General features: G+C 37.8%; 1 protein-coding gene across 2 annotated transcripts in view; it reads right to left on the bottom strand.

Moving 5' to 3' along the window:
* ANO1 (anoctamin 1) overlaps positions 1 to 13,364 on the bottom strand; it is a 125,053-nt gene that overhangs the window by 15,799 nt on the left and 95,890 nt on the right. The window contains exons 13-21 of one of the 2 annotated variants that reach the window (XM_024218085.3): positions 10,895 to 10,977; positions 8,011 to 8,082; positions 5,979 to 6,056; positions 4,771 to 4,845; positions 2,720 to 2,921; positions 1,608 to 1,719; positions 942 to 999; positions 745 to 845; positions 98 to 243 (exon numbers count right to left, since the gene is read on the bottom strand). In XM_024218085.3, coding sequence (XP_024073853.2) covers positions 98 to 243; positions 745 to 845; positions 942 to 999; positions 1,608 to 1,719; positions 2,720 to 2,921; positions 4,771 to 4,845; positions 5,979 to 6,056; positions 8,011 to 8,082; positions 10,895 to 10,977 — 927 coding nt within the window. The remainder of the gene's footprint in view (positions 1 to 97; positions 244 to 744; positions 846 to 941; positions 1,000 to 1,607; positions 1,720 to 2,719; positions 2,922 to 4,770; positions 4,846 to 5,978; positions 6,057 to 8,010; positions 8,083 to 10,894; positions 10,978 to 13,364) is intronic. The other variant, XM_024218087.3, reaches the window with a different exon arrangement.

Below are 13,364 nucleotides of genomic sequence, written 5' to 3'. Positions count from 1 at the left end.
AACATGAATCATATCTGCTAGTTCAAAGAACTCAACTCACCACCTCCACAGTTATAGTCATGACAGTTTAAATTTAATTATTTTCCACTTCACTCACTCATTTCCATGTATTCTGGAGTAAGCCCAGCAAAAGGCTCCAAGTTATAGTCCACTTCATAGCGTTGTTTTTTTTTCATATGCTCCTCATGATCTAAAGAGCGTTGTCGCTTTAATTTGATGTATCTTATTAATTTCTTCATTTTTCTGGAAGAAACAAAAATGATCAGCTTAGCAGGTTTTTCCCCCCATTAAAATGCCCCCCCGCCTCCCCGTTTGGATGCTTCAGGAATGACAGTTAAATTCACGCAATAGACACAAAAAAGCCTTATGTCATCAGTTTTCATAATATGTACAAAAACTGTGTAAAAGCCAAAGGTAAAGACAAGCAATTAGGGATCAGCACTCACTGATATTCAAATCTGGTAACAACTGAACCAAATACTGAACATCAAACGCAGCTGTAAAGAGTATAAAATCAATAGTCTTTAACACTTTTCAAAGAAGTCTGCATGTTACAAAAATACACGAGGAGTTTGAAAATTCGATGGGGTACAAAGGCACAGCTATATTGCAGGTATAGTCTTGCTGTAAAGATTTCTTGCATGAGGACTATAAACCAAAAGAAGCCAGATGTTTGCATCATAGAAGGTTGATATGCAGTGTACTTTACGTATGGTATAAAATGAAGGTAACTATATTACTTACGGGATACCAATCTCAAAGAGATTATTCTGAATCAGCTGTTTGCCCAACATGATAATACTAAGCTGGATACACAATTCCATTAAGCAACCACCAGGGGCACACTAAAGCCAAGAAAAGAGATTAAGTCAGCATTTTTGCCAAATCATTTGATTGTGAATTCACTGTTATTTTCTTGATCAATGATGAATAGCGATTACCTCTTCCATTCGGAAAGAATGAAAAATGTAGACATAGTCTCCTGGACGTCCAACAAATCTAGGATAGTTTGGAAACAATGGTTGGAATTATGTTCTACCTTTTTTATACATCTGATCCTTCAGTCCTTCATGTAAAATAGCTAATGCTTTGAATGAGAGTTACACATGCACAAGGAATTTAGGATCAGTTAATAATTTTTGTCATCACATAGTAAAGTTCAAAAAGGACAATTTTAGGCACTTGTGTTTGGAATATTTTAATTTTTTTTTTAAATTTAATTGGTGAATTAGTTAAATTATAAAGTTTTTACTAAGTTTTCTAGGTATATCCTAAGTATTACAGACACATATCTGCAAACTTATTTTAAAAGTACATCTAAAAAAGAAAAATAAACAACCTTTAGTTAAAATGAGACAACATGGGGAGATGAGAAAGAGAAGTGGGAAGTCAAGCAAGGGGACAACACTAGGAGAGAGAGAGAGAGAGAGAGAGAGAGAGAGAGAGAGAGAGAGAGACAGATAAATTCTATGGATCACACACTATCTTTAGATGTATGTAAGACTCCCAGTACTAGCTGCACACCAAGACTCAACCAGAACATGGTCCTACAAAAATAATCTCAAAGTAACTGCTGAAATTTTAAACTACATGTCTAGGTTACTCACCGGCCTTTGAAGAAAGCAACATAGAAAATGGGAGTGTAGGCATTGACAAATTTCAGAAGGAAGGCCTTGAAGATCAGCCGCTCTTCAAAACTCTTGTCTGTTTTTGGGACCTCTGAAGTAAACAAGACACACATAAAGGAAACTTCTGGACTGGAAAGTGTTAAGGGTCTACGAAGTTGGGACTTTGGAAAACTCCCTAATGTAATCGAAACAACTATCCCCTTAAGGAAATATGAACTGAAGGCAATGACCAATGGGAAAAGAAACAAGCCACATAGATAACTTATTCTGATCTAATTAATATATGTGAGGTTTTTAAAAAACAACAACAAAAGAGCATAACAAAATAGGAGGGCTGTCCTCAAGTGAAGTCCATGGGAGCTGCTTGCATGTATTGATGGCAGAACTGCATATTTAAACAAACAGCTATGGCAGGGGAAGATAAGAAAATTGGTTAGAGAAAAAAGAAAGGTAATTTGGGGACCTACTTTACAGTATTTCTCAAACAACAGGCCCAATTTGATAACAACTCTGTGTCTGGAACTCCCCTGAATCTCACTTGCAATGACAATATCCAAACTACTTGTGTCTGTAAAATTAGTATGGATCTAGCATAAAACATGAGATTGGATAAAATTTCTGGCCCTTCTGCTTCTGGTCCTGTCTGAAAATAGCACAAGAAAATTGGTTCCACAGTGTTTTGGCACTTACTTTTTCTTTTTCACTTCCAATCATTATTTATTTAGCACAGAAAATATAAAGACATGGAAAAAGGATCTGTATGTTACCAAACCTTAGAAAGACCCAAAATAAGTTGCATCCCCAAAATAAGTTATGACTGGGCACAAGAGTTTTAATTTATCCGGAACCACTTTGCCCACTCATAATTGGAGCAATAGCAGCGAAGAGAAAAAGCAGCTAAAAATTAAACCAATTTCATGTGCCCTTTGATGTTTTTTCTTTAAGCTAAGGAGATAGAATTGCAGCCTTATGGTTGAATTTCCTGTTTTTGCTCATCTGTGTGAAGTTAGAAAATGATGCTATGTAAATAAGTAGTTTTTGTACTTTACGAAATAACTAATCTAATAGAATTGACAATGATTTATACCTACCAATCTGAGTTAGCCACCTGGCTATGCAGCCATATACTTCATCCAGAATGATGATCACCACCAGATTAATAATAACTGCAGTTGCAGTGACTGTTACTCTAACACTAGACCGGCCAGAGGGAGTTGAGCTGAGGGCTAAGGCTGCTGCAGTGGAGATTCTGTATATAATGACTCCAAACACGATAGCAAATGTCAGTCCAATCTGGGAATAAAAGATGGCATTATCTGTTATAAAACAATGCACTGTCATTCATCAGCAAGCAGATTTAACTCTGAAATGCCTCCCATGTACTCCCTGGGCCTGATCCCAATCCCACTGATATCACTGAAAGGACTCTTATTGACTTCAATTGGCTCTGGCACAGATCCTCTGTTCCTAGCACTTTGATCATAACAGTAATTTCATATTATGGTGTTAGCACTTAATAAAAAGGAATCTAAATGCAAATGTTAGAGGTATAGTTTATATTAATATTGATGCACTTCACTTTTAATTGATGCTCATAACATTAATGGATATGTGTTAAGTGGCTTATTGTAAAGGAAAATCCAGGAATGAACGTGGCCAGTAGATATGAAGAGGAGAATATTTCTGAGAGTGATATGGCTTAGCTTTTCTTTGTGTCTAAACTTCTGAATGTCCCTCTGAGACCTCCAATTTTGTGAGAGTTCAAAGATTAAACTAAAAGTAATGGTGCTGCAGATCAGCTACATATTATTTCAAGAGTACAATAAAACCCAGAAAAATATAGCTGACTCCTGAAAGATTTGGGAAAAAAGCCCTGCTTAAATTGCTACACTGCTTAAATGGAAGAGTATATTAAGAACATGATCCTGTAAGATACTGAGCCCTTTCCTGAGAAGTGATTAGCTCCCACTAAAATCACAGGAGGCACTCCGAACCTCTCAGGATTGGGCCTTAAGAGGACATATTTCTGTCCTCTGATCCCAAATGGTGCAGGCCCACCCGTTCAGAATAAAGAATTAAAACACCAAACTATGGGCTATTCTACATGTAACCCAAGATCAACGTTCCCAGAATCAAACATTTCCATGAGTTCTTTGCTTTACCTCCAATGCAGAAGTGGGGAGTCAGCTACCTGTGCAGCACCTCTGCCCCCTCAGAGGCCATTCCATGGGTCTACATACTGGAATAGGGGGCAGCAACTAGATAGACCAAGATAGACTACGGCCTTGGACAATTTTGTCCTTCCTCATCCTCACAGAGATTCCCAGGAAGAAATAATATAGCCTAGGGCCTATATTATCTTTTCCATTGAGAGTCTCTCTTTTCTCTTGCTCATACAGACACACTAAGGTGCAAGACAGATAAGGCCAGAGGGAATCCCTAATAATGAGGCTGTACTGGAGCTGTGCTGCTAAGGAGCTGAGGGGTTGTTAGCCACCAAGGATCAGAACTGGCATGGAAGCACATGGTCTCCATTTGAATGCCCCTGGCCCCCCTTAGAGTATCCAGATTTGGAGACCCCAGGACTTATTCCATGGAGACAATTCCACAGAACAATTAGTTCAGAACTCTGGAATGGGGATCCCCAGCCACCCCTCCTGCAGGTATTACCATGAGAAGGGACAATCTGAGTCATAATAACTAGCAATTTCTGCCCATCTTCTGAGTTACAGACCCTGTGTTGTCATGTGACTGGTGAACTTCAACTGCTTTGACTCAGGTGTAAGAGAAGACATACTTAATTTGGAACCTGTAATCCAAAAGAACCCATGACTGACAAACTCTTCAAAGCAGACTGTGTGCGGTAAATTACCATCCCTTTCAAAGCAGTGCATGGGAAGTGTACAGTTCTATAGAGAAATAGATCTTTGTTTCCCTGTCCTCATTAAAGACACTATGAAAGAAAGACATACCAGCAAAACAAAAGTCAAGTACCACCTGAGCAAAGTGATTTTCAAATGATTTAAACTTTAAAGTGATTGAATAGTTTTTTTCTCCTAGACAAAAAGGTGCCCATTGTAAAAGGCAGATTTCACAATCACTCACTAAGTTGAATCTTAAATATTTGCCAGGAAATACTTACCATGAAGATAATGCCAACAAAATTGGTAAAATATGCTGGAAAACGATCTTTCCATGTCAGTTTCTCTTTATCAGTCTAAAATATGAAAAAAAACCAACACCCTGTAATTTAATACAGTATCTAAAAAGATCCCTTCTATTTGTTCTTGTAACAAAAACACCAAGGCACAGGAAAACAGTCAAACACGCAACCAGTTAGAAGGTGGAAGGATACAGTGTTTAAAGATACAATTTTATACAGGTAAACGTCTTACAGCTTCAATTTGGTGCTAAGTCCTGCATTGTATAAATGAGTCTGAACAGCTTTTTTGAGAAACACACTTAAGTAAACTATTACACTGTGAAATTAGATTTCTCCTAGTGTAAAATATTTCATTTTCCTTTCCCAGAAAAGATTTAAACTTTTTTTGTTAGAATATGATTTCAATAAAGCACCATTAGGACTGTCCCTGCAAGCCTTACTCACATGAGGAATACTTAATCCTATAGGTTGTCCCATTGCAATATAGATTGCTCACATGGGGGAGGCTGTTCAGGATTGGGCCCTTAGTGCAATGTTGCCAGGGTTGATTTTGCTTTGCTATGGATCTAACCCTGTGAACACCTGAATATGAGTAACTTTTACACACATGAATAAAATTGATGCCAGTGCGACTACTCATGAGTTAAGTTACTCACATGCAAAATCTCTGCAGGATCACACTTACTATATTTGATCACTCTATTAATTTTGATCACACAATCTATCTGGGAATGACAGTCTCATTTAGAAAGTCATCTCTGATCTGATTTCATTTGTAAAGTTTGCAGAATGAGAGTGATTTCTTAAAGGCAGAAAGAAAATGTCAAAGGAAAGTAACATTAAAGAAGATGACACTACATTGTACTGAACAACAATATCTCATTCAAAGTTACATGCATGTTGTCTGATAGAACAGCAGGCAACTCTGTCAAACATGTGGCACATGCTTCATTACAAAAATGCAACATCCATTCAATATGGTAACCCAAAGATTAGCCATGCAGTGCCATCCCCACTACACGTAAACACAGTGTCTATCTGGGTGCTGAAGAGAGGAGAAAATAACAACTGAACGTGAATATTAAACAAAGGTTCAACAACCAAAGGTTGTTGAGAAAAACAATCAATTTGTGTCTTCCATAATTACTCATAGTTTGAGTTTCTCCATAAATTTGAATGAAATGTACCAATTTCACCCCAGCCATGACTGTCTTAACTCTCTGTCTCCATTTGTTTCCTGTCTCTTCTGGCAAATGTCGACGCTTCTGATGGCAATCAAAGGAAACAAAAAAGGACCATGCGATACAACGTTACAAAGCATTGACTAACAATGCCAAATTAATCCACACACTCTGCTGAGTAAGTACACAGTGCAATTTAGCAACAAGTACTCCATTAGTTTCCTCAATGCTTTGGGTTCCAGCTTCAGGTTTATTTAAAAAACAAAAACAAAAAACCAACAACCCACAATCTGGAAGAAATCCCACTTTTAACGGTGACCTGCAAAGAATTTACAAAATATTAGGCTCATGCCCTTTTCTTCTTCTTCATGATGTATAAGAAAGCCTGAAAGGCTTCTCTTCTGAAAGTTTTCATTCATTTTGAGGTTTGGTCTGAGAAACATCAGGAATTTCAGGTCTGTTTTTTCATGGTTTGACTGACTTCCAAGAGGTCTCAGAAGGGATGTTTATTGTGAGCTTTAATACACTGGCACTTTAGGCTGAAATTTACAGGAGTGAGACATGTATTTCTAAAGTATTAAAAAAAAAAAGTAGAAAGCCCTCCACTTTTGCTGGGGAAATAAAAATAATTTATTTAGATCTTCTTTTTTCATCAAAAAAATTTTTTTTTTTTTTTTTTTTTTAAAGTAATGCTGCATGTAAGGTATTCCACACCAAAATTAAAACCTTTTAATATTAAAGAGGTTAAGCGTGAACATTTTCTGTAACAGTCTAACTAAAATGTATCAGAACCAGCTGATGCCATTGTTTAAGAACGGCCAAACTATACATAAATGTAAGCATGTAAGAAAACAAAACAGACAAATTTAAAATAATTCCAGTCCAGTCTATTTAAGGTGTCCATCACTAAGTAACCTAATTGTCATATGGTAACTGGCTATACTAATAGCTTGCATTTACATAATACCTTCTATCTTGAAGGATCCCAATGTGTCTTACAATCCAAACGTCTGCTATGCTGTACAAGCAACTCACAGGTATCACTTCATGCACCACTGAAATGCAGCCACCTCTGGGGTGACACGTAGCAACTGTTTAACCACAACACAGCAAAAGAAGTTGGGACCAGAAGTGAAAGATACCTTACACAGCTGAGATGGCAAGAGGATTATATTTAGAAATGCGGAAGGTTATTGCCCAACCTGGAATTCAGCCAGGAAATTGGGGTTAGTATTATTATTATTAATTATTTTAGTAACCATTTTATTTTATTAAATGCCATAGGATTTTTAAAAGCCACAAACATCAAGACCTAAGTGCAGAAAGCCAGATTCCAATCCAGTGGCTGAACATGTGTCTTTTAGAGGCATTTTTAAATTTGTGAACAGTCCATTCCAATGGATACATACGCCACAAAGAAGGAGAAAGCAAATCTTAATTTCCCAATGGAAAAGTAGGGAGGAAAATCCATCAGAGATGCTTACTGAGTTTTCCTCTTCCAGATACCTCTCCTGTGGGAAAATCTGCAGTAGGATATGAATCAGCATTCTGTTTTTGCTCAGTTCTTATTCAGCCAGACTTTGATTGGAATAAATAAAGGACCTCAAGGTTTGGCCCAAATGATTAGCATGTTGTTATGATGATGGATGCTAGGAAGGCATGAGAATCTCTCCTGAGAAGTTCTAGTTACTTATAATACTGCAAGATACAGTTTACTGTTCAGTTACAGATTTCTCAAACTTTATCCATAGCCTAATAAGAATTCAAATGATAGTTGAAGAATTCTATTAAAATACATCTTATACCCAAACACTGAAGTCATTTCTATATTTGTACAAGCTTTATATATATATATGAAATGTATGTGCCACTGTAAATGCAATTAATTGTTAAAAGAAATGTTTGGAAGCTTACACATGAAATACAACAGTGTCTTTATGTTTATTTTTGTTTCCAAAATCTTGGTCAAGTCATCTGTAAATGGATTTATTCACCAAAGAAGTTTACGTGGTTAAATAAATAAATATTTTTAGCATACCTTTTTATGTATGTATTCTTTCCTCAGTGATTTTTCTAATACTTTAGCTTCATATTCTGCTCTGGGATGAGCCTGTGAAAGAAGTCACATTTAATAGTAAAGAAATTATATCTATTTCCTAGTTCATCTATATATGAACAAATGATAAGTCCAGTTCCTACTAATTTCTCGTTTCTCATACTGAATTCTAATTTACTATACAGATCACTAATGTAAAGTTGATAGCATGTTGTAGCTAAAATCTTTGAAGTACTATATCATTCTAAATTCTATTCCATGTTTAGGAAACAGAAAAAAGCTCTACAGAATATATCAAGTGTAACCCTGTGCAGATCAAGCTTGGGTCATTGTGATTTACAGCGCAGCTTGCAGAGACTACAGATCACAACATGTGATGTTCCATCTTGATATGAGACATTGCCATTTGGATCAAGATGAAACATTGCATTCTACAACCTATAATCTCTATGAACCATGCTTCATGAAGGGTAGCTGTTATCTGCTATAATTTAGGTAAAATATGTGCAGCTCTTGGGGTACTGGCAAGTTGCCAATGAGGCCTTCAGGTGGGCCAAGTTTGGATACCAAATGTATTCATACCTACGGCAACATCCCTAGAAAGGTACATCTCTGCAATGCAACAGACACTGCATATTAGACTAGCCACATACAATGAAAAAGAGGAGATGTAGGAAAATAACCTGAAATAGAAGGAACAAGACAGCTGAAGGATTCCAAAAGTACCCACAAGAATGCACTGGATGGAAAAATAGAATGGAAATGGAAAAAAAAAAAAAAAAAAATCCAAACCTTGACTGCCTCCTTCAGGAAACCAGAAAAGAAAGAAAAAAACAAAACACAAAAAACAAACAAAAAAGATGATTACTGAACTGTTGCAAATTGCACTGAATTTTTTTTTTTAATCACATGGAACAACATGATAGATAGAGTGCATTGATAGACACAACCAGGAAAACTCAGTCTGCTCTTGTTTTCATATTGAAGATATACTAACATTACTGCATGAAAGAGTTTACTGAATAAATGTACCCAACAGAAGATTAAATATTTTAGTATTTTAGGATGCCATCTGAGATCCTGATTCAGCAAGCATTTAAGCATCTGCTTAAGTCCCATTGAAGTCAATGGAAAGTTAGGAGCGTAAATGTGCTGCTAAACAAGGGGCTGTATTAGCTAGCGGAGACCATATTAAGTGAAGAGTAAAATATACTTTATTAACAGCTGCGGTCTCTGGTCAGACATTGTTTTTACTGCAGAGAACTCTGAACACACTCACGAAGGGGATAGCTGTTCGAAAGATACAGTTAATCCTTTCCATTTTCATGTATGCTAACAATTAAAGATACCAAAAATAAAAGGACAGTCGTCTTACGATAGCTAGAAAAAAAAAACCTCCTCATGTTGTCATCCAATAAAATAGCAGGCCCCAATCCTGCAGTGTGCTCTGGCTCAGGATATGCCTGAATGGAGCACTTACCAGGACTGGGGCCCTAGAAACCAAACTTTCTTCTGAGAAGTCAATTAAAAATAAAAAAGCTTTTGTAGAATTACAATATCAGGCCCATCAGGTAGCATGACACATTGTTTAATAAAAGGTCTCCTAAAATACATTCCCATAATTGAATAGTATTTATTGTGAATATAATCACTGTCTAGATTGCACAGGCAGCCATATTTCTAATAAAGAACTACAGGCATAACTCCCAAGAAATTAACTTTACAAAGATATAGGGCCCAGTCCAACTCTCATGGAAGTTTGCGGAACAGCTGCAGCTGAGTGATGTCTTTGAATGGTTTTTTGGGCTGAATAAAGCCCAAAATATTTATCACTCAGAACTCCCATTGCCTTCAATTCCAATTTGCAATCCAAATATTGTTGCTAAAAAAACCAAAACACCTGAGATGGAATAAATCTAAACTTTCCTCCTTATCTTCTATGGGTATGCCAAAGATGCTCAAATGTATTGTGAAGCTAGGGTCTCATCCAAAATATATTGAAGTCACTGATAAACTACAACTGCCTTCAATGGACTTTGGATCAAGGGCTTTGAAATGCAGATCCTCAAAATGACTCTTTTCCTTTTATTCCATAAACATTTTAATATTTAGCTCTCTTTTGCATATATATATATATAAAAACTCTTTTGCTTGGATCTTCCTACCTTTAACCACTCCCAAATGTGTCTTTTGGTACACACAGCAAAGACAACCTCCAAATTTGTGTCCTAGTGTTTTTATACAATGCTCCATACCAATGTACCTGCAGTATTTTCCACAAAATTTGCCTAATTAAAACGTGATCCTGCACCATTAAAGTTTATGGGAGCTTTTCCCATTGACTTGAATGGAGCAACTATGCCATTTTCAGAACCTGATTCTTCATGCTGGTTTTACAATGGTGTAAACATTATCAACTTTGACAGACCCATTCCTGACTTATAGCAGAGTAGCTAAGAGGAAAGTAAGTCTCTCTGCTTTTAATATCCTTTCTTGAGTCAGGGAATTATGTATGAGCTATATATTCCGGGCCTGCATTACTAGGTATGACCTAACATCATTTAAAAAAAAAAAAGGGGGGGGGGGGGGGGGGGGGGGGCAGGGAGAGTGTTGTAGATATACAATTATGCTTCCATGGTAACAAGATGTGCTAGCAATACACCCACAATAAAAAAAACCTCAGAAATCGTTCACATACAGGATTTTCCTTTGCACCAGGAATTACTGCAAAAATCTTGCAGTATTCCATGAAGCAAAGTCTTAACAGTTTAGAGTACGGCACCATTTACAGTGTAATTATTGAAGTTAAAATGTAACAAAACCAAACTATGAAATGGAGTCAAACCAAACCAACTTAAAAACTAACCTCCTCTTCTTCAAACCCAGTCAAATCCCATCTATAGTTGAGACGCATCTGTTTTCTCTTCCAGTGTTCCATAAAAGTGGCAGCTGGGAATTAAAAATAGTTTGTTAGAGCATAGTTGTTTGGATCATATTTAAGGTCTTTAAAATCAAACTGGCCTGGGTTAGAATTTGTCTAAAGTATCTGCTTAGGTGTGTTGGGTCAAATTTAGTCTCAGTTACCCTGGTGTAAATCCAGAGGATCTCCACTGAGAACAGCTGAGAGCAGAATTGGCCTGATAGCTGCAAGATGTTAATAAGTAAAACTATTATGCATAAGGGCCTGATTTTGCATATCTGGTACATTCAAAACTTCCATTAGGTTTGAACAGAAGGTGGCTAGTTATCAGGGCAGTTTAATTTCAGGAGCTGTTTTTTAAAATAATTTATAATTAAATTGTAAATGGAAATTTATCTTAGTGAGAATTCTGAATTCTCCAGTAGGAGTACTTGGTAAATACTAAGGGCCAAACTCTGGGAGCCAACTTTTAACTATGGGAGCCAAAGGAAATGCTCTCTCACATACCCACAAAACCTTTGTTTGTTCCTGGTAGTGGATAGTTAAGTGCACAATTAAGGCTGGGATTTTCAAAGGTACCTCAGGGAGTTAGGTGCCCAAATCAAAATTAACTAATATTTTGTGTCTCTGTAATGATATTACAGGCATCATTTGTATATGGCTGCCTATCAATCTGAACAGTATTAGCTTTATCCATAAACAACAGTTGCAGATCTCTAACTATACTGGTATAGTTAAAGTGGTACAACACCCCTCTTCCCCATCCCCAAGTGTGGACACAGTTATATTGGTATAAAGGTACTTATAGGTTATTTCCATTAGGGAAGGAGAATAAAGGAAAATAAGCTATACTGGTATAAGGCACCTTTATACAGATGTAAATATGTCCACACTAGAGGTTGTACTAGTATAACTGTTTCAATAAATAATCACAGCCCTATCCAAAATAGTTATACAAAAACTGCATATAAATCAAACCTTATAAGTGTTGGAAATAGGGAGCTTTTTAATGGCCATTGTAAGGGGATTCACAGTGTAGCAGTCATTTTGTTTTTAACAGGGTAGACCCAGGAAAAAGGAGCAATGTGAAAACAACTCTTGAGTTGCAGCAAATTTCCGCTCTTTATCAGTGTATGTGCCTTTGAGGTGGAGGAAGTTCTCAGAGGACATACATTTTAATGCTGGGAACAAACCAGCACAGTTCAGTAAATAAGTAATTATGAAAGCAAGTCCATTGAGAAAGGCTAACCCCCTGAGAATTCTTCTGCAGTGAATACTAACAGATGTGCTCAACAAGATGTACCATGATATTCAGTAAAACCTTGGAGGCAGAGAGGGGGAGAGAGAGACTAATATAGATAAAAGGGTGACTGGAATCAGGCTGTGCTTTTAGCGTTCATCAGTCCTCCAAGTGAAATTCTCACGTACAAAGCCTACAACTGAACCCCTTTATAACTCTTGTGCTTCCTGTAAATTGGTAACATCATAATTATATCTTAAAACAGTCTATGATATAACTCTTGAATCCCTGCCCCTTCTCTGTGCCCCTGGGAGTTCTTACACTGTGGTCTGTAGTTTCCACGTACAGTGAGAAAATGAAAGACACATTGTTTCATGCTGCTACCAGAAATCATTTTACAGCATCAACTTAGAAAAATGTAAAATGAAAATATTACATCTGCAACATAGCCATCTGTTAGCTCACTTGAGAAGCACCAACCGATTGTGGCAGGTTCAAAGAAGTAGCAAAGAAAGAATGACTTTCTGCCAAACACACATGCATTTTCATATTTCATCTGTGCCCATAAACACAAACTGAGCTCAAAGGTTCTGGTAGATTGCTTTCTAGATCATTATTTGAGCTGGATTTTGAGGGATTCTGGATGAGGTTTCACACCACACAAATTCAGGCCTTATTTTTAGGGGACAGAAAATCAATGTCAGACTGCTAATTTAAGAGATGGGGGACCCGCAGCTCCCAGGTGCTGTGGGTGGCAGGGGGTCTCTGCCGCTCCGAGCTCTGAGCCACAGCAGAGGGGATCTCAGCAGCCGCAGGTGGGGAGGGGACCCAGAGCTCTCAGCTGCTGGCCCCAGAGCTCTGAGCTGCTATGGGCAGCGGGGACCCCCGCAGCTCCTAGCTGTTGTGGGCAGCAGGGGAACCCCGGATTTCTGAGTCGCTGCAGGCGATGGAGGGCCCCTTACAACTCTCAACAGCCATAGGTGGTGGGGGGCCACCTGGAGCTCGAGCCACTGCAGGTGCCCATGCAGCTCTCAGCTGCTGCAGGTGGTGGGGAAATCTGGAGCTGTCAGCTGCCCTGGGCAGCGGGGGGACCCTCCTGCTCTCCTCCCACAGTAGGGCTTGTGCTCAGCCCCATTTTGTCACAGTTATTTTTAGTAAAAGTCAGGGACAGGTCAC

This window comes from Terrapene carolina, unplaced genomic scaffold, assembly GCF_002925995.2.
Source record: "Terrapene carolina triunguis isolate 2854851 unplaced genomic scaffold, T_m_triunguis-2.0 Scaffold96, whole genome shotgun sequence".
Lineage (NCBI taxonomy): Eukaryota > Metazoa > Chordata > Testudines > Emydidae > Terrapene > Terrapene triunguis.
Note: the sequence above shows the minus strand (reverse complement) of the source record. Positions and strands in the feature narration are given on the sequence as shown.